Source organism: Bos taurus, chromosome 21 (assembly GCF_002263795.3).
Source record: "Bos taurus isolate L1 Dominette 01449 registration number 42190680 breed Hereford chromosome 21, ARS-UCD2.0, whole genome shotgun sequence".
Classification (NCBI taxonomy): domain Eukaryota; kingdom Metazoa; phylum Chordata; class Mammalia; order Artiodactyla; family Bovidae; genus Bos; species Bos taurus.
Genome location: NC_037348.1, coordinates 17,121,432 through 17,147,038, shown reverse-complemented (window position 1 = coordinate 17,147,038; position 25,607 = coordinate 17,121,432). Strand labels below are relative to the sequence as shown.

The 25,607-nt window shown below is 42.1% G+C and overlaps 1 protein-coding gene and 1 non-coding gene across 2 annotated transcripts in view; one reads left to right on the top strand and one right to left on the bottom strand.

Annotated features, from left to right (window-relative positions):
- The window catches only part of AGBL1 (AGBL carboxypeptidase 1), a 939,272-nt gene that overhangs the window by 706,569 nt on the left and 207,096 nt on the right, over positions 1-25,607 (bottom strand). The window contains exon 17 of the mRNA XM_015459153.2: positions 17,235-17,388. Coding sequence (XP_015314639.2) covers positions 17,235-17,388 — 154 coding nt within the window. The remainder of the gene's footprint in view (positions 1-17,234; positions 17,389-25,607) is intronic.
- Positions 4,494-4,597, top strand: LOC112443365 (U6 spliceosomal RNA). The gene has a single exon (XR_003031697.1). It is a non-coding gene; the product is annotated as a U6 spliceosomal RNA (small nuclear RNA).

Genomic DNA, 25,607 nt, shown 5'->3' with positions numbered 1-25,607 from the left:
TCTCAGCCTTCTTTACGATCCAACTCTCACATCTGTATGTGACTACTGGAAAAACCATAGCTTTGACACTTCAGACATTTGTCAGCAAAGTGATGTCTCTGCTTTTTAAATTTCATATGCTGCCTAGATTTATCATGGATTTCCCAGTCGCTCAGCAGTAAAAATCTGTCTGCAATGCAGGAGCCACAGGAGACATGGGTTTGATCCCCAGGTCAGGAAGATCCCATGGAGGAGGGCATGGCAACCTATTCCAGTATTCTTGCCTGGAGAATCCCATGGACAGAGGAACCTGGTGGGCTAAATCCATAGGGGCACAAAGAGTTAGACAGGCCTGAAGCAATTTACAGGCAATTTGTCATAGCTAACCTTCCAAGGAGCAAGCGTCTTTTAATTCCATGGCTGCTGTCACTGTCCACAGTGATTTGGGGGCCCAAGAAAATGAAATCTGTCACTGCTTTCACTATTTCCCCTTCTATTTGTCAGGAAGAGGTAAGATTGGATGCCATGATCTTGGTTTATTTAATAGTTAGTTTTAACCAGATTTTTCACTCTCCTCTTTCACCCTCATCAACAGGCTCTTTATTTGTATACATATTCTGTATGTAAAGGGCTTCCCTGGTGGCTCAGACGGTAAAGTGTCTGCCTACAATGCGGGAGACCCGGGTTCAATCCCTGGGTCGGGCAGATCCTCTGGCGAAGGAAATGGCACCCCACTCCAGTACTCTTGCCTGGAAAATCCCATGGATGGAGGAGCCTGGTAGGCTACAGTCTATGGGGTCGCAAAGAGTCAGACACGACTGAGCAACTTTCCATTCCTTCTGTATGTAATAGCAAACAAAACAAAATTGTAAATATTTCAATTAGCCATCAACAGTAAAATGGATGAATAGACCTAAATTGATACCTGGGAGTATTATACAGTAGTGAAAATGAATGGCTCAGATGCAATTCCAACATGTTATATGGTTCAGTCTCAAATGTTATTAACAAAATAAGCCCATTATAACACAAGATTTACATACACAGTATGTTTCCATTTACCTAAAGCCCCAAATAGCAGGCTTGACAGTAGGTTGTTTAGAGATATATAAATGTGATTTTTATAAAGATAAAGAAGAGCAAGAGACTACTTAACACACAAATCCAGGATGACAGTTACTCAAATGAAGAAACTGTGGGGTCATAGGAACAAGGGGCTTCCCTGGTGTCACAGTAGTAAAGAATTCACCTGCCAATGAAGGAGAAGCAAATTCAGTCCCTGGGTCAAGAAGATCCCCTGGAGAAGGGAATGGCACCTCAATCCAGTGTTTCCAGCCTAGAAAATCACATGGACAGAGGAGCCTGGTGGGCTGTAGTCCGTGGGTCGCAGAGTCAGACATGGCTGAGCACACACATAGGAGCAAGGATTACAGGGGTTAAAATATGGAGTAATGCTCCATTTCTTAAAATGGGAAGTATATCCCTGGGTGTCCATTTAATTGTTCTTAACCTAGATCTTTGCTGCTGCTGCTGCTTCTAAGTCGCTTCAGTCGTGTCCGACTCTGTGCAACCCCATAGACAGCAGCCCACCAGGCTCCCCCGTCCCTGGGATTCTCCAGGCAAGAACACTGGAGTGGGTTGCCATTTCCTTCTCCAATGCATGAAAGTGAAAAGTGAAAGTGAAGTCACTCAGTCCTGTCTGAGTCTTAGTGACCCCATGAACTGCAGCCCACCAGGCTCCTCTGTCCATGGGACTCTCCAGGCAAGAGTACTGGAGTAGGGTGCCATTGCCTTCTCCATCCTAGACCTTTATGTTACATGAATTCTTTTATAAGTGTTGCATTTAAAATAAAGCAATTTTTGTTATTATAAAAGACCCAGTTTCCAATTTCTGGCTTCATACTTAATAGCTACGCAACCATGCACCACTCGCTTTTAACTCACTGGGCCTTACTTCCATCATCTTTAAAAATCATATTTTTTCCCTAACACATTACTTTCATAAGAATAAAGGAAAAAATTATTATACTGGACTCTATGAAAACTAAGCAAAGATGTTAACAAATTTAAAAAGAAGTGACAGACCCTAGTCACTAGAAAACATCAACCATTTGTTGCCCTATCTTAAAACAATGATCAATACTTAATAAATATTTGCTAAATAAATCAATGTTTAACAAAGAAGAATATTTCTAATATACAAAGAGCTCCTATTACATCATTTAGGGAAAAACAAAGCATCTAATAAAACAATAGACAGATGACTCTTAAAATTGAGTAACTTAAAAGAAAGACACATAAATAACATTTAAAAATATGTATAACTTGAGTAATGCACAAAGAGATTCAAATGGAAATAACACTGAAATGGTATTTTGAGAGAAGGGGATTAATTTTTTTAACTAACAGGAAAATGTAGAAGACTGGTAAATCCATTGTTGGTTGGGCCCTGGAGGAAAATATTCTCCTACATTTTTGTGGGAGTATAATTGGTAATACAGAATTTAGTGAGGCTGTCAATCTTGGAATTCATGGGAAAGAGATTTGGACTTTCACAGGACAGAATTGTCAGAAAGGCTAATTTAAGTTCATTAAGTCTAAATTTCAGGAATCAGTATGCATGAGTTCATGTGTTTATGTGTGAGTATATGTGTGTGTGTGTGTGTGTGTGTGCACTGAAGAAAAACATGAACCTGTTAAAAGCAATTGCTTAGGGAATAATAAGATGAAAAATATGTGGTTAATTTAATATTTTATACTAGTTTATCAATTTTTGATTAAGGATGACATGTTAACATTTTAAATTTCAATTTAAATTTTAAATATGAAATACAAATATAGTAGGAAATCCAAAAATCAATAGGACAGACACTCATGTGCCTGCCCATCCAGATTTAAAAGCTCACACTTTCTGTCATATCTTCCTTAAAATTCTTTTCCTTTAAGAAATTCAAACTCCCAATAAATATTCATTTTTTTTCCTCTTTATGCTCCACCATCTTCAGATGGAATCACTATTTTGAATCTGGTGTTATTTTTTTTTTCAGAATGGTTTTATACTTTTTCTATATATATATAAATATCCATAAATAATCACCTACATTGTCCTTTTCTATTAAAATAAGGGATTTTAATAACAAATTCATGGTCATGTTGCACATGTGTGCTCAGTCATCCAACTCCTTGCAACCGCATGGACTGTAACCCATCAGGCTCTTCTGTCCATAGAATTTTCCAGGCAAGAATAGTGAAGTGGGTTGCCATTTCCTACTCCAGGGATCTTCCTGACCTGGGGATCGAACCCCGGTTTCTCGCGTCTCCTGCATTGGCAGTGGATTCTTCACCCACCAGTACCACCTGGGAAGCCAGTCATGTTATGAGACATCCATGAAATATATGAATCAGAGTGCCTGGTTACTGCAGCCTCGTAAACTGAGTTTGATTATTTGGGGAACTGGAAGGTTGGTCATGACCCACCCTTGAGAACATGTGCTGGCAGGCAGGGAAGCCTTAGGATTTGAGGCTGGAAGACAAGCAAGGAGTATGAGTTTTCAGGTCTCAGGTGAGGGACTCTTGAGAAAGAAAAACATCTGAATAATGCAGACATGGGTTGCCAATTTGTCCCTGTCCAGTGTATGAAGAAGGAGCTTCTTTCAGAGGAAACTTAAGGCACTTTGGTGCCAAGCAGCATTGTTTTGGGGAGTTTTAGAGAGTGCTAATTCCTCCCAACTTTACACGGAATTAAGCAACTCTCTGAAAACCCAGCAATGGCAGTAGCAAGAATCCTTTCAGTAGCTTTGAGGACAGCTGACAACTAACAAAACAAGCCCAGGCATCAGGGAAGAATGGAGTGGCCCGTAAGGGTGACTATATCCAACAGCTACTTTATGAGTACAGTTGAGGCTACCTGAGAGCAACCCATGAAACACCTAAGGAAAAAGTTAACTTTTCAAGAGGTGTCCCTGCATTGTGGGTGGAAGGAAAAATAGATGCAAAAATTTCATGCATTTGTTCAATAAATATTGAGTGTGCACCGGCTTTCTGCAGGAACTGTTAGACCCTAGAGATACAACAGTGAAAAAACACAGCATGTAATCTGTGTCCGTATGGAGTTCAGTCATAGGGGCTGTGAGGAAGATAGAACAAGGTCATGTAATAACGAGGTTCTGAGCGAAAGAACATTACATATGGTGACCCAGGAAGGTTTCCTCAACCTGAGCAAGGATAATATAAGACACAGAGGAAATCAATCTTGCCAAGCTACAGAGGTAAAGTTTTCCACTCAGAGGGAACAGCAAATCCAGAGGCCTGGGGAAGATAATTTGGTTGCTGTGTTCAAGGAATAGAAAGAAGGTGAGTGTGGTTGAAGGGTATGGAGTGTTTAAGGGGTAAGATACAGGCGACAAGGGTTTTGCGGAGGCAGAAAGATTTCGATTTTACTAAAATTACAAGGGCTATTCTATTCTAACATGGAATTTCATGGTATCAATGGCAAAAAATAAAAATAAATTGTTGTGCTCACTTCAGCAGCACATACACTAAAATTGAAACAGTACAGAGATTAGCATGGCCCCTGCGCAAGGATGACATGCAAATTCGTGAAGCGTTCCTTATTTTTGAATGGAGAGAGTAGCATGGAAACATATACACTACCATATGTCAAATAGACAGCCAATGGGAATTTGCTGTATGACTCAGGGAAGTCAAACCAGGTCTCTGGGACAACCTAGGGGGTTGAGATGGGGTGGGAGATGGGAGGGAGGTTCAGGAGGGAGGGGACATAGGTATATCTATGGCTGATGCCTACTGGCATATGGCAGAAGCCAATCCCTGAGATGTTCACAGCCAACAATATTGTAAAGCGATGATCCTTCAATTAAGAATAAGTTTTTTAAAAAGTTTACAGAAAAAGACAAAATAAATAAACAAATTATTAATTAAAGGACTTGTAGTATAGATTTTTTTTAATTACAAGGGTTATTAATGTTAATCAGACTACACAGGTACTAGGCACAATGGAGAAGCCTAGAATGTATTACCTGCTGTATAAACAAGTATTTTTACATGCAGAGAACTGCACCTCAACGATAAAGGATTTTCTCTCATGACTGAAGAGCTGAAAGGTCCTAGAATATGGAATTAGGGTTATGGAGCTAGAGCATTTGGGGATAAATTTGAGCTCCAGCTCTTACTAACCACATGACTTTTTAGGGCCTCAATTTTATCAGCTAAAAATGGAAACCACAAATGTAATTTTTTTTTTCTTTACCTCACAGAGCTATTGTGAGGAACAGTTAATCATATATAAACATTCTGTAAACAGTTAATTACCTTGAAAAGATATAAATTGTTAAATCCTATGAACATATTTACAGGATATAACAGTTTTGGCATGGATTCTGATGAAATAATAGACTTCCCTGGTGGCTCAGATGGTAAAGCGTCTGTCTACAATGCGAGAGACCTGGGTTCGATCCCTGGATTGGGAAGAATCCCTAGAGAAGGAAATGGCAACCGACTCCAGTACTCTTGCCTAGAAAATCCCACGGATGGAGGAGCCTGGTGTCCATGGGGTTGCAAAGAGTCGGACACGACTGAGCAACTTCACTTTCAACTTCACTTTCATTTTCTGATGAAATATATTACATGCTTCTGCTTCAGTAACCACATAGAGTCAACTTATAGTATCCTTGCTAATTTAGAAAATTATTCAGGTAACGCAAACTTTGTTTTATTTCCCTCTTAAATAGATTATATCTTATAGTACATTGGCTTTATAATCATGTTTAACCTGAGTTATATAATTTGCAGGCCTCTTCACAACAGTCTCACTCTCTCAAGTATTGTTCTATTGGTATTAAACTGTTCACCCATCACCCAAAGGAGAAATAGTTCAACTCCTTCTTCTTTATCCCTATTCTCTGTTAATCACCAAGACCTCTCACTCCTAACTTAGACATATCTCCTAAATTCAGAGCCTCCCCTCCCATTTCCATAGACTTATCTTCCCTGGGAGGGAATGGCACCCCACTCCAGTACTCTTGCCTGGAAAATCCCATGGACGGAGGAGCCTGGTAGGCTGCAGTCCATGGGGTCGCTAAGAGTCGGGCACGACTGAACGACTTCACTTTCACTTTTCGCTTTCATGCATTAGAGAAGGAAATGGCAACCCACTCCAGTGTTCTTGCCTGGAGAATCCCAGAGACGGGGAAGTCTGGTGGGCTGCCGTCTATGGGGTCGCACAGAGTCGGACACGACTGAAGTGACTTAGCAGCAGTAGGGAATCTCATCAACCAGGTAGAAGACTAACAGTTGATATTTTTCTTAAATACTGCGTCCCGTGCTCTAAGTCCTTTCACAAGCTTCAGATTGCCCCGTGAAGAAGGTACTGCTGTCACCCGCAATTTATAAGTGGAGAAACCTCGGCATGAAGTGTCAAAACATATTTTCCAAGCTCGTGAAGCTAGCAAATGGCAGAGTCGAGACCAGGACCCCAGTGAGTCTGAATCTGGGTCTAAATGCTTATGAGCTTCTCGGTGCTGGGTGTCATGTCACCATGTTCGCACTCCAGACTTCCCCTGCATTGTGTCTGCTCAGTTGGGTCTGCCTCTTTGCGACCCAGGGACTGCAGCCCTCCAGGGTCCTCTGTCCATGGAATTTTCCAGGCAAGGATACTGGAGTACGTTGCCGTTTCCTCCTCCATCCCCTACATTACTGCCACAAGATCTTCCTCCAAAACAGATCTGATCTTGTCATTTCTCTGCTTTTAACAGCATCCTATTAGTTCATCATTGCCTTCAGGAGAAACTAATATGAAAAATAAGGTATATTTTTAAACTCAGCCCAATTTATCTTTCCCACCTTATTTTCTGATCCCATACTCAATCCACCATCTTGTAGTTCTGGCACCCTGAGATGTTCACAGCGATTATTTCCAGGCCTCCGTGTCTCTACAAAAGCTATTTTCCTGCTTGGAAAGACACACCTCCACGTCACTGCATGCCATAGTCTGAGTTCAAGACACAGATCCAATGGCATTGATACTGAATCTCAGTTTTATCATTATAGAACAAAGGAACTATAAGGACAAAATGATATATTATGTAAAAACTCTGTAAGAGTAAACTACATGATTGGGTATAATAAGCAAAACTATTCAACTGTAAGATTTTGTAGTTTTTCCCACTGCCTCCAACCAGCCTTGGAAGGAGAAAGAATTCTTCATCTTCCTTTTCTTAGAGTGACTGGGCCAAAATGGGAAGTAGAAAGGAGATACTTAACTGATCTAAATGTCATAATTTAAAAGGTTTGTGTTGAAAAACGGTGGGATTATTGTGAACCTCTATTTGTCTGTGTAGATTGGTAACAGTAAGAAAGATGAAAAAAGATGAATTTACGATGGTTTGCATGCATTTTATATATTCCCCTTTTCATGTCTTCTCAAGAAAGATTTAAACAGTTCTTTAAATAGTTTTGGGATTGTCCACTGAGATTTCTTTAAAAGCAATGGTGTGTCAATAAAGGATCGTCACACACATGGGATTTTCAAAGCTGTCCCTCCTAGGTACCAGCCCTCCTTTGATTCCAAGAAGAAAAAGGCTCTCTCTTCAGTGCTTCCACTGAACTTTGTTCTTGTATAACTTCTGTATCATAATGACTTGTTTGCATAAGTCACACACATACACACAAACAGAATGCTTATCAAGAGTGTCTCAAAGACTAGAATCACGTGCTATTCATCTCTATCTTCCTACTGTCTACCATGGTTCCTAGCCCTGGTTGCCTGAAAAGATGTATACTGTAAGACAAGAAAAGGTTACAATTCAGTAGTTCTAACTTGTTTTTATTAAAAACTTCCATACAGAGAAGTTTTTCATACTCTTGTAGCTCATTTTTTAGTCCTAATAACTTGTCAACAGCAATGCATTACCCAAAAAAAAAAAAAAAAAAAAAGGAGAGAAAGAAAAGCACTTAATTTAATCAGGAGACGAGAGGTCCGAAGTTTCAGACCCCATCTGCCATCAACCAGGTGGGAGACGAACACAGATCAGTTCATGCATCTGACCTCCAATCCCTCACTAGCAATGGAGGAATCTGGACTCCACGGTCTACAGATGCTGAAGTTCTAAAATTCAGTGATCCCTTAGCAGTACTCAGCCCCACGTGCCTCCAGGAGGGGTGGGGGACAAAACCGAAACAGAAATTTCCAAGAGGGAGAGGTTTCCACTTCAGGTTTCTGTTTTCCTTGGACCGTTACTGTCACTTCACACTCTCCTCATTGGAAAGTTCTGTTCTTCATACCTGATCAGGTGTCTCAGGAAGAGACAAAGGCCAGAGAGGGTGGAAAATGATTTGCAAAGAAGCCAAAAGGGGAATTCTGTAACTGTGTATTTTTCCACTCCATTCTAATTTAAAACCACTTACAAGTGACAACTCCCAACCCGAGGCAGGTGCTGTGTGGTAGCTCATTACACCCTGGGGACCCCGTGTAAATCTTTTTTTTCCTGAGAACAGCTATTGTCTTCCAAGAAAAAGCTTTTAGCATAATAGCAGGCTGAATAGAACATTGCTCTTGTACGAATATTTTTAAGGGAAAGAACAAGAGAAAGGTATTCTTTAACAGCAGCAAACACAGTCTCTTGTTCTGTACCTCAGGCCCCCTGGAAAGAACAGTGTGTGAGCCATCAGAGGCTATGGCAGACCTGTGAGATTACCTCACCTCCAGACACAGAAGGGTAGACTCTGCTCTTTCAGGTTATAATAAATGCCAGGTAGAGGTGTCCCCAAGGGCAGAAATAGCAGATCTGCCACCTTCCATTCACCTCTGTTTCTCGGCTTCTCACCAGTCCGTGAGTCAGGCAGTCACTGTTCGCTTGGAGAAGGACAGCTTCTAACAAGAGAATGTCATTCTGCCTTGGAAAATTCTCACAGACTTGTTCCCCCCTAAGGTTCTTCTTAAGGATAGTCAAGCCAATGCGGCTCGGGGGCGTGGATGGAGAGATGTCCAAAGGGGAAAAGAATCAGCAAGAAAGTTCCTGAGAAAAACATGAAGCTTCCATCACAGAGATGTGACCCCAAACTAAAAAGGAACTCAACTTTCCCTGGACTGAAATGGTCATTGAAAACGTGAGGGACTTCCCTGGCGGTCCAGTGGTTAAGACTCCGAGTTATCACTGCAGAGGGGGCGCAGGTTCAGTCTCTGATGAGGGAACCAAGATCCCACACGCCTCACAGGCCAAAAAGCAAAACATAAATCAGAAGCAATGTCGTAACAGATTCAGTAAAGATTTTTTAAAATGGTCCACATCATAAAAATCTTTAAAAAAGAAAAAAAAATAATGTGAGGGGATGGGGGAAATGTGGAGAAAATAGAAAAGCTGACAGAATGACGATGGTCTTCAACAAGCAGTGTGTTTGGATTGTGTGCATTTCTGGGAAATTTCTCAGTGAGGGCAGACCCTAAAGAGGGGGATATTCTGGAACTGTGGGGTAGAGACCTGGGGTCTCCTCTCTGAGAAACCTCTTAACATGGGGCTTCAGGCTGGCTGTATACCCTTAGTGAGGCTTAACTTGGCCATCTGCAAAAGGGAGATAATGACAGCCCTTCCGCAAGAGTAGGAAGCCAGGCAGAGGAGTGGCTGAGCCCTCGAAAAGGCAGACCACCTGCCCTTCCTGGTTCTTCATCCACTTTCAATGGGGTTTGAGGAAACAATACTCCCCTCTCCCGAGACTTTTTTTTTTAACCTTCTGAATTGTTCTCTAGTTTTCTTAAATGCAGTATCTTCTCTCAGTTCCAATCCAAAAGCACACATATGCACACACACAAACACACACCACTCCTGAAGAGAACAGTCAAGTCCCCTACATATGAACTCAAGTTGCAAACTTTGAAAAGATGCGAGCGTGGGTTCACATGTCAATCACATAAGTTAGTCCAGGTGTCTGGCGTACATTGTCACCCGCCGTGCCTCCTCTACAAGTGCTGTGTTTCTGTGAACTTTACTATGCCGTCCTGTACAGAGAACAGTACCGCAGTGCTGTGCCAAGTCCCTGCAGTCGTGTCTGACTCTTTGCGACCCTGTAGACCTTCGAGTGCCAGGCTCCTCTGCCCATTCGATTCTCCAGGCAAGAATCCTGGAGGCGGTTGTCATGCTCTCCTCCAGGGGATCTGGCAACCCAAGTCTAGAACCCGTGTCTCTTACGTCTCCTCATTGGCAGGCAGGTTCTTTACCACTGGTGCCGCCTGGGAGGCTCCTGGAGAAGAGTAGTACAGTATCTTTATTTCAAGCCCAGGATGTCTGGAAGCAAAAAAGTAATGCTTATGTAGCTGGTACCCGTGTACTTTTCAAGGTTCTGTACTGTAAGATTAAAAATGTTAATTTTTTATGTTTGTATTTTATGTATTATTTGTACAGTATTTTTAATGTATTATAGTGCAGTACTATCTGGGCTGGTGGCTCAGACTGTAAAGAATCTGTCTGCAATGCAGGAGATCTGAGTTTGAGAAGATCCCTGGAGAAGAGAATGGCTATTCACTCTAGTATTTTTGGACTTTCCTGGTGGTTCAAATGGTAAAGAATTTGCCTGCCAATGCAGGAGATGCAGGAGATCTGGATTCAATCCTTGGGTCAGGAAGATCCTCTGAAGTACGAAATGGCAACCCACTCCAGTATTCTTGCCTGGGGAATCCCATGGACAGAGGAGCCTGGTGGCTATAGTCCATGGGGGTCACAAAGAGCGACTGAGCGACCAACACTTTCACTTTCACGGTACTATACAGATGACTGTGTTAGTTGGGTACCTAGGCTAACTTTGTTGGACTTATGAACACGCTCTTAGAATGGAACTCATTCATATGTAGGGGACTTACCATACACAAACTAAAGAAAATATGATTTCTCAACTCTTGGAATATCTGCTAACACACAACATGTAGAAGGATTTAACTAGGCTAAGTGTAATTATGCCAGAAAATCACTAACCAATGGAGAGTAGTCTCAGAAAGCACCCAAATCCATGTCTGGGATAGAGCTTGCCTACCAAACCTACCTCCAGACCAGCTCATCCAATGCCTTCTATTTCAACCTGTCAGAGCCTTTATCCCACCCTCTTAGACTCTGTTCACTCTTCACTGGCTCTCTGCTCTACACGTCCCAAACATCCAGGGTTCATTTGACCTCTGGAATCCTACCAGTTAAGAAGACCCAGACTGCCTAATTCCTCTACGGCTTATCCACTGAGAGTCTCTGATGCTAGAATGAATCATTTATCCTTTTTGTAACAGCTCCCTTTTATTCTCCATTTCTTTTCAAGTCAGTCTCTTCCACACGGCCTAAACGAGAATTTCTCGGAGAACTTCCCTGTTCACTATCGCACTGAAAGGGTGGACAGTGACTCTGCTCTCGGGGACCTGCCAGCATTTTGGCTCTGAGGCTTAGATCTCCAGGTCTAAAATGAGCCTTCTCTCTTGGGACCATTGTGAGAAGTCACTCACCCTCAATTCTCAGGAGAGAGATAAAACATATACCAGGCAAATCTGGCTACTTGTTGTTCAGTCACTAAGTCGCGTCTGACTCCTTGTGACCCCACGGACTATAGCCCACCAGGTTCCTCTGTCCATAGGATTTCTCAGACAATAATACTGGAGTGGGTTGCCATTTCCTTCTCCAGGAGATCTTCTTGACCCAGGGAATGAACTTATGTCTCCTAAATCTGGCTACTACTGAACCCCTGGTGGCTCAGAGGTTAAAGCATCTGCCTGTAATGAGGGAGACCCCAGTTTGATCCCTGGGTCAGGAATATCCTCTGGAGAAGGAAATGGCAGCCCACTCCAGTATTCTTGCCTGGAGAATCCCATGGAAGAAGGAACCTGGTAGGCTACAGTCCATGGGGTCACAAAGAGTCGGACACAACTGAGCTACTTCACTTCGCTTTTCACTTTCACTGAACCAAAACTATATTTATCAGGAAAGTAAGGCTAAATGTTTCCAGGAAAATATCTTTTAAAAAAATGCTTTAGAAAAATAAATCAAAGCAAATGAATCCTTCCAGGAAAGACTCTCTGGAGCCCAGAGTCAAGAAAGAATTAAAAGTAACCAATAAATTGTTCTCAACAAGCCCCTGGCCTAGGACTTTAGGTCAGACTATCAGGGAACCAGTCTCCAGTGGGGGGAAGTGTTTTCTCCCTGGGCCCCCATGCTCTCATTTCTTGAACTTCTAAAATAAGACTGAAGTGATAATCCTGCTCAGTGGAAAGAAAGTCTTCTAGTACCCAAAACCTCATTATGAGGGATGAGAGGCAGCCGCTGAATCTGAAACCAGTCACATCACATTTAAATACAAGTGCAGGCTGAAGCTGGTGACCCAGGCAGGGAGGAAGCAGATAAGACAATTGAAGCCTGCAGGCAGGAAGAGTCCAGAGCTACTGGCTCATTGGCTATTTTCTTATCCTAAAACAATGTGACACACTGCAGTTCAAAGGAAGTTGTTTTATTTCTGATTTACAGGCATGGTATTGTGTTTTGGAGGGTAGGTGATGTTCATATTCTGCTCTTTACAGTAAAGACCTGTGCTCATGTATATATTGAAAGCTGCTGAACAAATTGTTTCTGCAACCCATCAGGGACTATGAATCCAGCACTGAGGCTCAGGTCATGCAATCTCAGCTCTGTGCTGGGATCTTAAGGGTCTGGAGGGTTATGAATCTTCCTTCCTTCTTTCCTTCCTGCCACAGTGCCTGAAACATCCTCCATGAAAATGTTTACATTGGGTGAGGAGAAGAAAATAAAATTCACTGTGAGCAGGAAGAGGATAATGCATTTACCTGCGGTCAATTTAGTGTGAGTTGCTTTAACAACTAAACTAGCTTCCAATAGTGTGAGGACATAGAATAGGGGAAAGAGGAAGTTCTGGATCAGAGTGGAGCCTGAATGGTGATGTTGAACACCAGTTCTGATGACTGTGTTAGCGCATTTATTGTGCATATGCACCCAGGAGTCAGAAAAAGAAAATCAGGCACCACCATTGACTGTGATATTTAACTTCCCTGAGCCCCACTTACCTCATTTGTACACTAGCCTTTTCATTTTTCAGCTATAGGAACTTAGATTAGGCCTAGGACCAGCTGCTCAACATGAGGGTCCATTGCACAGTGAAAATACAGGAACTCCCCTGCTGGTCCAGTCATTAAGAATCTGGATTCCAATGCCAGGGACGTGGGTTTGGTCCCTGGTCAGGTAACTAAAATCGCACATCGCATGGGACAACTGAGCCCACATGCCACAACCACTGAGCACGAGCACCACAACAAAATGCAACGAAGACCCTGCAAGATGCAATGAAGACCCAACACGGTCAAATAAATAAACTCAAATAAACTTAGAGAAAACTCAAAGCCCCTTTCAGAACTTTTTTCTTAGGATTTTCAAGTTGGAGACTGAAGAGCATTAAACAAAGTTTGAGGCCCTTCTAAGCATGGCATCTGTGCAAATGCCCACTTGACACACCTGTAAAGACAGCCCCCATGGGTCTTTTCTCCTCGGGACTCAGCTCAGTGGTTGTCACTTCCAAGTCAATGATGCCCAAAAGAAGATGAACATCATTCATTTCTGGGTCCTCTCAACACCTGCCCATCTTGAGATGAACAACAGCTGACATGTTAGCACATGTTTAAGAGAGAAAACTCTAAAGATACATGAGACTGATGTAGGAGATAGTTGGGCACCAGGCTGAGCCACTGCATCCAGTCTCCTGTGGACACTTTGAGACAAAATAGCAACAGGAGCATCCGCCCTGATTGGGTGAAAAACAAAGTGACCATATTTTTTTTCATATGTCCTGCCAAGCCCCCCAGAAACCTTCACGCTGTAATCCATCTTGGTTGAGAGATGCGTGTGCCACCAGGAAGGACCCTGAGTCAGGCCAAATATGGGCCCAAGCAAGATTACTGGCTAGAGACAAACACAGAAGACTGCCCCCATATAAGCAAACTAAGCCATTCTTATTGGGAGCAGTTCACTCTGAGAATTCGCCCGTGTGCTCTTCCATGCGTGCTATGTACTTGATCACTCATCTGTGTCCAGCTGTTTGTGACCCCATGAACTATCGCCCACCAGGCTCCTCTCTCCATGGGATTTCCCAGGCAAGAATATTGGAGTGCTTATATATTTTGGAAATTAATCCTTTGTCAGTTATTTCATTTGCTATTATTTTCTCCCATTCTGAAGGTTGTCTTTTCACCTTGCTTATAGTTTCCTTTGATGTACAAAAGCACATGAAAAGATGCTCAGCATCACTCATTATTAGAGAAATGCAAATCAAAACCACAATGAGATATCACCTCACACGGGTCAGAATGGCCATCATCAAAAAGTCTACAAACAATAAAAGCTATAGAGGGTGTGGAGGAAAGGCAACGCTCTTGCACTGTTGGTGGGAATGTAAATTGATATAGCCACTATAGGAGATGGTATGGAGATTCCTTAAGAATCTAGGAATAGAACAACCATATGACCCAGGAATCCTATTCCTAGGCATATACCCTGGGGAAACCAAAATTGAAAAGACACATGGATCCCACTGTTCACTGCAGCACTATTCACAAAAGCTAGAACATGAAAGCAGCCTAGATGTCCATCAACAGATGAATGGATAAAGAAGTTGTGGTATATGTACACAATGGAATATTACTGAGCCATAAAAAGGAATGCATTTGAATCAATTCTGATGAGGCAGATGACTTAGAACCTATTATACAAAGTGAAGTGAGTCAGAAAGAGAAAGATAAATAAATATCATATTCTAATACACACATACAGAATCTAGAAAAAATGGTACTTAAGAATTTATTTACAGGGCAGCAATGAAGAAATAGACATAGAGAATAGACTTATGGACATGGGGAGAGGGGAGGAGAGGCTGAGATGCATGGAAAGAGTAACATGGAAACTTACATTACCATATGTAATATAGATAACCAACAGGAATTTGCTGTACGAGTCAGGAAACTCAAACAACCTGTATCAACCTAGAGGCTCTGTATCAACCTAGAGGGGGTGGGATGGGGAGGGAGATGGGAGGGAGTTTCAAAAGGGAGGGGGAATATATGTACACCTATGGCTGATTCACATTGAGGTTTGATAGAAAAAAACAAACTTCTGTAAAACAATTATCCTTCAATAAAAACAATTTTTAATAATTATTAAAAAAAAAAGAATACCAGAGTGGGTTGCCATTTCCTCCACGTGTACTTTGATTTTGATAAACACTTTATCTGTTTCACAATATCGCTCTCTATTGAATTATTTCTTTAAAGAAGACGGGGACCAAGGTCCTGCTTCCAGCCATCCCCACCCCCCAACAATAGTATACATGTATTATTACCAACCTTAGATCCCAAGCAGAAATGAGTCTCCATTGATTCATATGAACATGTGATAAGAAATATTTTCTCATTTTGTTTAACTGAACTATTTGGAAGTGTCAAATTATTTAGGGGCTTTCACTGTGTGTCAGTGGCACAAGTGGTAAAGAACCTGCCTGCCAATGCAGGACATATAAGAGACACGGGTTTGACCCCTGGGTCAGGAAGATCCCCTGGAGGAGGAAACAGCAACCCACTCCAGTATTCTTGCCTGGAGAATTCCACAGACAGAAGAGCCTGGTGGGCTCTAGGCCATAGGGTCTCAAGGAGTTGGGCATAATTGCAGCAACTGAGCAAGCAAGCACTGTGTTTCAAGTCCTTTCCTTAAAGGGAGAATGATCTCTGTGGTTATAATATCAACAAAAGTACCATTGTCAGTGTAAATAAAGATGCAAGCGCAGAGGCAACTCTATGTTATAATTACACATTGGGTACCTCTCAGCTCCTATCTAGAAACTGAGCCTGCAAAATGCAGACATACAAAGATCCACTTTCTTAAATAAATAATTGCTCTCTGAAGGTTGCCTGGAAGGATTACTGTCTCTAACTTCCATGAACTGCTCATCTGCAAGGGAAGAAAGTGGTAACTGTTAGAGAAACTGCTCTTAAATGCATGAACCACATCAGAGAACTTTTGGAAAATCCCTTATTATTCATTAAAGCATGTTATGGCCTTATTAATTCAGATGGGATAATCGGTTGTTGATTAGCCAGACAGTTAAGCATTCATTGTCAGATGCTGATGGGGTGTGAGAAATTACATTTCCTATCCACCAAAGATTCACCTGAATGCAGTTAGCACCTCATCAGGTAAGGCTGCCTCTTTAGGGGATAAATTAGCTGGATTTTTATTCCCCAGCCTTTTCTTTCATTTCCCAAACTTTTCCATATTGCAAAGCATGCCTCATTCTGTTTGGTTTTCCTTGCTTTTGTCTGAGGTTGAAAACTATGCCAGGAGGAGCCAACTTTAAAAGCTGGTGGGTTACAAAGAAAATCACATCTGTGCTCAGGATTCTAACATGAAATGGGTGTTGCGTGTGTGTGTGCATGTACATCTCTGTGTGTGCCTGTGTGCTTTGGTTTGGTTTTACAACTCTTGGCTAGAGCCTACTCCATACTTTTAGTTCTTCAGATCCAAACTGTATCCAGGCCATTCAGGGACTTATTGAGCCAGCTCTCCAAGACTCAGCTTCTTTTATTTCCAAACTGTGACTGACCATGAGGGTAGTATAACAGCAATAAGCATGGTGAGAAAAGTCCCTGGATTAGAGGTCAGAAAATGTTGATTCATTTTCCTGTTCCAGTTCTGTTTTAGGAGAACTGACTGTCACTTTTAAACTGCTCTCAATATCAACAAGTCATTTCATCTCTCTGACAATATGCAATTAATTTTTTTCTCCCTATGATAACACAGCAACACTGATATTTAAGCTCCAATACTTTGGCCACCTGATGCGAAGAGCTGACTCATTGGAAAAGACCCTGATGGTGAGAAAGATTGCGGGCAGGAGGAAAGGGGATGACAGAGGATGAGATGGTTGGATGGCATCCCAGACTCAGTGGACAAGAGTTTGAGCAAACTCTGGGGGATAGTGAAGGAGGGAAACCTGGCATGCTGCAGTCCAAGGGGTCACAAAGAGTTGGACATGACTTAGCAACTGACCAACAAAACAAAGCAAGAAGAGTTGGGGTGTATTATTTCTACAAAGGTAGACCAGTACCCAACCCTTTGTGGAATTTCTGACCTCAAAGGGACAGAAGGCTTCCAAGACTAAGAGGACCTCCCCGACCACCGTCACCACCAAATCTTCAAAGAAGGTATGTGATTACTCACGGAACTGCTCCAGGTGGTCAGCACTGTTAGACTCCGGCATGGCTGTGATGGTCACCAACGGACAGGAATTTCCTCCTAGCGTCTGGCAGAGAACCTCCTGTCGGAAGTAGACCTGCTTGTGGTTCACACTTTTTTCCAGAATATCAAGGTGAGTCTGGGGCATAAATGAAAGGAAAGTGTATTTTAAGATTTTTGATAATAACAATAGGTGAAAGCAGCAATAACGCTTATATTCCTCTAACTCCTGGTAGTTTAGAAGTATTTTTGTTAACCTAATCTGTCCGACAGGCTCAGTGGTAAAGAATCTGCCTGCCAATGCAGGAGATGTAGGTTCAGTCTCTGGGTTGGGAAAATCCCCTGGAGAAGGCAATGGCAACCCACTTCAGTGTTCTTGCCTGGGAAATCCTATGGACAGAGGAGCCTGGCAGGCTATGGTCCATGGGGGTCACAAAAGAGTTGGAGAGGACTTAGCAACTAAAACAAACAGATCTGCCTGACACAGGGCATCAAGTCATTTAGAAGCAGGACTGTTTCTGCTCGCTGGAAGAAGTTCAGTGAGGCTGAACAGGAAACATCATTCCTGCCTGTGTCTGCACAATAGAGTATCTGATTTCAAGCTGCATTGACAGCAAAAGAGGAGGAGCATACAGCACTCTTCCCGTGACAATGACATGTAAAGAACACTGTTATCACAAAGACAGAGTACAAGCAAGACACTTGGGAACATGAGACAGAGCTTCAGTGGTGCACATGACTAGATTTAAGCAATACAAGGAGGGCTGGGAGCGTATGGAAGGAAAATAGAAAGCAACCGATCCAGGGAAAATGTTAAGTGAAGAAAACTAACTGGTAACAAATGATTTTCCCTACTGTACCCTACCTTTGGGCTTCCCTGGTGTCTCAGTGGTAAAGAATCCACCTGCCAATGCAGGAGATGTGGGTTCAATCTCTAGGCTGTGAAAATTTCCTGGAGAAAGAAATGGCAACCCACTGCAGTATTCTTGCCTGGGAAATCCCATGGACAGAAGAGCCTGGCGGGTTACAGACCATAGGGTCATGAAGAGTCAAACACAACTTCAGTTCAGTTCAGTTCAGTCCCTCAGTCATGTCCGACTCTTTGCGACCCCATGAATTGCAGCACACCAGGCCTCCCTGTCCTTCACCAACTCCCGGAGTTCACTCAGACTCACGTCCATCGAGTCAGTGATGCCATCCAGCCATCTCATCCTCCGTCGTCCCCTTCTTCTCCTGCCCCCAATCCCTCCCAGCAGCAGAGTCTTTTCCAATGAGTCAACTCTTCGCATCAGGTGGCCAAAGTACTGGAGTTTCAGCTTCAGCATCATCCCTTCCAAAGAAATCCCAGATTAGCGACTAAACAACAACAAAGGGTGTCCATGCTCCAAACTGCAGACCCTGACAATATGTTACCTTACATGGCAAAAGGGACTTTGTAGATATATTTAAGATTTAAGTCTATTTGAGATGGGGAGGTGATCCTGCATTAACCAGTTGGGGCCAAACTATTAATATATAAATCACAAATGCTTAAAAGCAGAGAACTTTCCCCAGCCACAAAGGACCAGAACCACATGCTAAGAACTCAGGCTTCCATGCTGGCTTTGAAGGTGGAGGAAAGAGGGCAAAAGCTGAGGAATGTGGTGTCTTCTAAAAGCCAGCAAAGGCAAGGAAATGGATTCTCCTCCACTATCCTCCAGAAGGAATACAGACCCAATACGTTGATTTTTTTGATCTCTGGTTCCTCTGCCTTTTCTAAAACCAGCTTGAACATCTGGAAGTTCACGGTTCACGTATTTCTGAAACCTGGCTTGGAGAATTTTGAGTATTACTTTACTAGCATGTGAGATGAGTGCAATTGTGCGGTAGTTTGAGCATTCTTTGGCATTGCCTTTCTTTGGGATTGGAATGAAAACAGACCTTTTCCAGTCCTGTGGTCACTGCTGAGATTTCCAAATTGGCTGGCATATTGAGTGCAGTACTTTCACAGCATCATCTTTTAGGATTTGAAATAGCTCAACTGGAATTCTATCACCTCCACTAGCTTTGTTCATAGTGATGCTTCCTAGGGCCCACTTGACTTCACATTCCAGGATGTCTGGCTCTAGGTGAGTGATCACACCATCATGATTATCTTGGTCCTGAAGATCTTTTTTGTACAGTTCTTCTGTGTATTCTTGCCACCTCTTCTTAATATCCTCTGCTTCTCTTAGGTCCATACCATTTCTGTCCTTTATTGTGTCCATCTTTGCATGAAATGTTCCCTTGGTATCTCTAATTTTCTTGAAGAGATCTCTAGTCTTTCCCATTCTATTGTTTTCCTCTTTCTTTGCACTGATCACTGAGGAAGGCTTTCTTATCTCTCCTTGCTATTCTTTGAAACTCTGCATTCAGATGCTTATATCTTTCCTGTTCCCCTTTGCTTTTCACATCTCTTTTTTCAAAGCTATTTGTAAGGCCTCCTCAGACAGCCATTTTGCTTTTTTGTATTTCTTTTTCTTGGATATGGTCTTGATTCCTGTCTCCTGTACAATGTCACAACCTCTGCCCGTAGTTCATCAGGCACTCTGTCTATCAGATCTAGGCCCTTAAATCTATTTCTCACTTCCACTGTATAGTCATAAGGGATTTGATTTAGGTCATACCTAAATGGTCTAGTGGTTTTCCCTACTTTCTTCAATTTAAGTCCGAATTTGGCTATAAAGAGTTCATGATCTGAGCCACAGTCAGCTCCCGGTCTTGTTTTTGCTGACTGCATAGAGCTTCTCCATCTTTGGCTGCAAAGAATATAATCAATCTGATTTCGGTGTTGACCATCTGGTGATGTCCATGTGTTGAGTCTTCTCTTGTGTTGTTGGAAGAGGGTGTTTGTTATGACCAGTGCGTTCTCTTGGCAAAACTCTATTAGCCTTTGCCCTGCTTTATTCTGTACTCCAAGGCCAAATTTGCCTGTTACTGACACGACTGACGTGACAGTCATAGCAGCAGCAGCACAGGTGTTTCTTGACTTCCTACTTTTGCATTCCAGTCCCCTATAATGAAAAGGACATGTTTTGGAGGGTGTTAGTTCTAGAAGGTCTTGTAGGTCGTCATAGAACCATTTGACTTCAGCTTCTTCAGTGTTACTAGTCAGGGCATAGACTTGGATTACTGTGATATTGAATGATTTGCCTTGGAAATGAACAGAGATCATTCTGTCATTTTTGAGATTGCATCCAAGTACTGCATATCAGACTCTTTTGTTGACTATGATAGCTACTCCATTTCTTCTAAGGGATTCCTGCCCGCAGTAGTAGATATAATGGTCATCTGAGTTAAATTCACCCATTCCAGGTAAATTTATCAAAATTCACTGGATCATTGAAAAAGCAAGAGAGTTCCAGAAAATCATCTATTTCTGCTTTATTGACTATGCCAAAGCCTTTGACTGTGTGGATCACAATAAACTGTAGAAAATTCTTCAAGAGATGGGAATACCAGACCACCTGACCTGCCTCTTGAGAAACTGTATGCAGGTCAGGAAGCAACAGTTAGAATTGGACATGGAACAACAGACTGGTTCCAAATAGGAAAAGGAGTACGTCTAAGGTGTATATTGTCACCCTGCTTATTTAACTTATATGCAGAGTACATCATGAGAAATGCTGGGCTGGAGGAAGCACAAGCTGGAATCAAGATTGCTGGGAGAAATATCAATAATCTCAGATATGCAGATGACACCACCCTTATGGCAGAAAGTGAAGAAGAACTAAAGAGCCTTCTGATGAAAGTGAAAGTGGAGAGTGAAAAAGTTGGCTTAAAGCTGAACATTCAGAAAACGAAGATCATGGCATTCTGTCCCATCACTTCATGGGAAATAGATGGGGAAACAGTGGAAACAGTGTCAGACTTCATTTTGGGGGGCTCCAAAATCACTGCAGATGGTGATTGCAGCCATGAAATTAAAAGACGCTTACTCCTTGGAAGGAAAGTTATGACCAACCTAGATAGCATATTCAAAAGCAGAGACATTACTTTGCCAACAAAGGTCCGACTAGTCAAGGCTATGGTTTTTCCAGTGGTCATGTATGGATGTAAGAGTTGGACTGTGAAGAAGGCTGAGCGCTGAAGAATTGATGCTTTTGAACTGTGGTGTTGGAGAAGACTTTTGAGAATCCCTTGGACTGCAAGGAGATCCAACCAGTCCATTCTGAAGGAGATCAGCCCTGGGATTTCTTTGGAAGGAATGATGCTAAAGCTGAAACTCCAATACTTTGGCCACCTGATGTGAAGAGTTGACTCATTGGAAAAGACTCTGATGCTGGGAGGGATTGGGGGCAAGAGGAGAAGGGGACGACGGAGAATGAGATGGCTGGATGGCATCACTGACTCGATGGACATGAGTTTGGGTGAACTCTGGGAATTGGTGATGGACAGGGAGGCCTGACATGCTGCAATTCATGGGGTTGCAAAGAGTCAGACACGACTGAGCGACTGATCTATCTGATCTGATAGCCAATTAACAATATTGTGATAGTTTCTGCAAAGGTTGTGAATATCAAAGAGACTCTGCCATACACATACATGTATCCTTTCTCCCTCACACTCCCCTCCCATCTGGGTGGCACATAACATTGATCAGAGTTTCTTGGCAAGATAGTAGGTCCTTGTTTGTTAAATACAGCAGTGTGTACGTGTCCATCCCAAACACCCTAATTATCCTTCTCCCTGGCAACCATAAGTTTGTTCTCTAAGTCTATGAGTTTGTTTCTGTTTTCTATGTTCATTCGTATCATTTCTTTTTAGATTGCACACGTAAGTAATGTCATAGGATGTTTGTCCTTCTCTGACTTCTCTCAGTATGACAGCCTCTAGGTCCATCCATGTCGCTGCTAATGTCATTACTTATTCTTTCTAATGGTTGAGTAATATTCCATTGTATATATGTATCACATATTCTTTATTCCTCTGCTGATTGCCATTTAGGTTGTTTCCATGTCTTTGCTATTATAAACAATGCTGCAATGAACATTGGGATGCATGTATCTTTTCAGGTTGATTTTTGCCCAGTGATTTTTACCCATGTTGAACTTCTCACCATAAGAGCTGTAAGATTTTTTTAATTGTTTAAGCTACAAAATTGGTGATAATTTGTTATGGCAGCAATACAAAACCAATACACTGGGCAGTAAGAAAAAGAATTTTCTAAACGAAGTAGAAATCCTAGCATCTGGGTAGGAATGAACTAAATTCCACTTGTACTCTATTAGATAAATCTCGGACTTACAAGGAAAAAGAAAAAGTCCCAAGGAAAGAAAAGATGACAAATGATTCTGTGGCCTTTCCTATAGCTTCAGGGATACCTGAAAATTTGACCCTGAATCGCATCCTCCTTGCAACTGGGATCCTGAATCATCTGCCTCCACACAGCCTACTGCCTAGATTAATATGAATTTACTACTCTCTGTCTGCATCAACACAAGTTTACTGCCGCAGGAAACACTTGCCTGGGAAAATAGAAATTACAAATAAATTTACTTTTCATAAATTGATAATTTTTCAGGAACATCTGAACAACTCTTCAGTAGAAAGTATCAACTGGGGACTTCTCTGGTGGTCCAGTGGTTAAGAATGTGCCTGGCAATGCAGGGGACACCGGTCCTCTTCCTGGTCTGGGAACTAAGGTCCTACATGCTGCAGAGCGACTAAGCCTGTGGGCCATGACTAGAGAACCCAGGAGCCACAAGAAAAGGTGAGGCATGACACAGTGAAGATCCAGCATGCTGCCACTAAGACTCTACAACCCCTCTCCTCAAGATGCTTGCCCTACAGCCTCCACCAGTCTTAAACCATTTTATCATGATCTTTACCCAATGTTAATCAAGCCCTACATTAAAATACCAGAACTTCACAAAACTTTAAAATCTTAATAAATACCTCAGGTTTGCCCTTCCTCCTTTGAGACACTATCAAGACTCTTCTCACATTCTCCCTTACCAAATATGTTCGTTTCCTATCACTTCAGTAACAAATTACTGCAAATTTACTGGTTGGAGATGACACAAATGTATTGTATTACAGTTCTGGAGGTCAAAAGCCCAAAATGGGTTTTACTGTGCAAAAATCAAGGTGTTGGCAGGACTGCACTGCTCATGGAAGTTCTAGAAAGTAACTTCCTTGCCTTTTTAGCTTCTGGAGGGCAGCTATATTCTTTGTCCCATGATGTTCTCCTCTTACATTCAAAGGAAGCAATCACAACATTGCTACCTTGGTTTCCACGGTCAAATCTCCTTCTCTGACTCGGACTCTTCTGTCTCAGTGGTTCATGGTTAAGGACCCTTGTGATTACATTGGACCCAGTCTAATTGTCTGACATAATCTCCCCATCTCAAGAAGTTTAACTTAATCACATCTACAAAGTCCTTTGTGCCACATAAAGCAGCATCCTTAAAGGTTTCAGGGATTAGAAAATGAACATCTTGGGCTAGGGGCATTATTCTGTCTACCACACCGAGGTAAGCAATATCTTCAGTCTGTCTTAGAAACCGGTGATATTTCTGAGAGCCAGCATTTGACACAATACTAAGAAAAGGAATTATAAGGACCATGGCTACCTCAGGTTCAAAAGGAGAATTCACCTAAGGCCCATATATCTGACCAAACCTTTGTGCTTCATTCTTCCTGTCATTTGTCAAGTGATGGTGAATACCAGGTATTGTTGTGAAGCACCTGCAATGGGGATTGGGAGGTGGTCTCATACCCCTGAGGAGACAAGGAGGCTAGCTAGTTGTGCACACATACACACACACACACTGTGCACACACTAGTTACAAAGGCCCTATGTAAATAGCCAAGTATGAAAGCTGAAGAAAACCCAGAACTGATGGCTCTTCTAAGCTGAGCTCAGCTTCATCTCTCATGACCACACACTTCCCTGGGCAAAGACTGACTCAGGCCAAGAAAGCTGTGCCTGAGAGCCCCGACTTTCACAGAGGCCCTTCCACGCATGCTGTGCTATGGCTTGCCTTTCTCGAGGATGCGTTCATTTGGCTCCAGGTAAAGCCTAGATGTGGAGAAGGCAATGGCACCCCACTCCAGTACTGTTGCCTGGAAAATCCCATGGATGGAGGAGCCTGGTGGGCGGCAGCCCATGGGGTCGCGAAGAGTCAGACACAACTGAGCGACTTCACTTTCATTTTCCACTCTCATGCATTGGAGAAGGAAATGGCACCCCACTCCAGTGTTCTTGCCTGGAGAATCCCATGGACGGAGAAGCCTGGTAGGCTGCAGTCCATGGGGTCGCACAGAGTAGGACACGACTGAAGCGACTTAGCAGCAGCAGCAAAGCCAAGACATATGTGTTCAATCACCAGTCTAAACCCAACATCACTGCTCCTTGTTGAGCAGAATGAGGGTTTCATTATACAATTAAAGTTATTTTTATAAGTGTGTGTGCGTGTGTGTGTGTGTGTAGAGATAAACCTATTCATGGATATATACAAATATATATACACATATATATATGTAAAAAGTTATTCTTGGGTCACAACTCCTTCTGCAGTGCTGAATGTCAGAGGAAATGAGTACTGCTTAGTGCTTGAAAGTACAATGCATAGCAAACCTATAACCAGCCAAGTTTTTACTCACACATTTCTTCTCATATATGCTTAGCTATGCAAGAGCACAGAAAACATATCACCTCATCCTTATAATAACTTGAAGACAAATTTTAGCTGCCCAAATTCAAACTAAAGAGTGATATAAAAGGACAGTCCAGTTAAACAAGGTTCGTTTAGATGATCATTGGAAAACACAGTTACTACATAATACAGACATAAAAAAAAAGTTCTTTAGGGAGAAAACATATCATCAAATGTTAATCTCATCATCTGGTTCTGAAATGAAATTAAAAAGAAATGTGTAAGTGAAGTATAAAGTAAAACAAAATGTTCACTTTTCAGCTTACATGGACATAGTATTATTATTTAATTCTTAAAAATGGAAAGGCAGTATAGCAAGATGACTAACCATGCAGGCTCTGAGTCAAACCGCCTGGGTTCTAAATTTGGTTGTGGATTCTAGATAAATCGTGTAAATCCTATACTTAACCTCTTTGTGACTCAGTTTTCTCTGTAAAGTGTATATAAAATGGCATTACCTATGTCGTTCAGTGGTTGCTATAATTTTGTCATTTACTGTGTGTGAGAAGTGTCTGTCATACAGGAAACACTCAACTTCAGCTGTTATTATTCATGGATACATATATATTTAATTTTTTTAAGAACTGAAAGGGAAACACTAGTAGAATTATAAACACTGTAGGAAAAAAAATCAAAGAAAATATGGTCACGTCATGTTGCATAAAACAGAAAGAAAGAA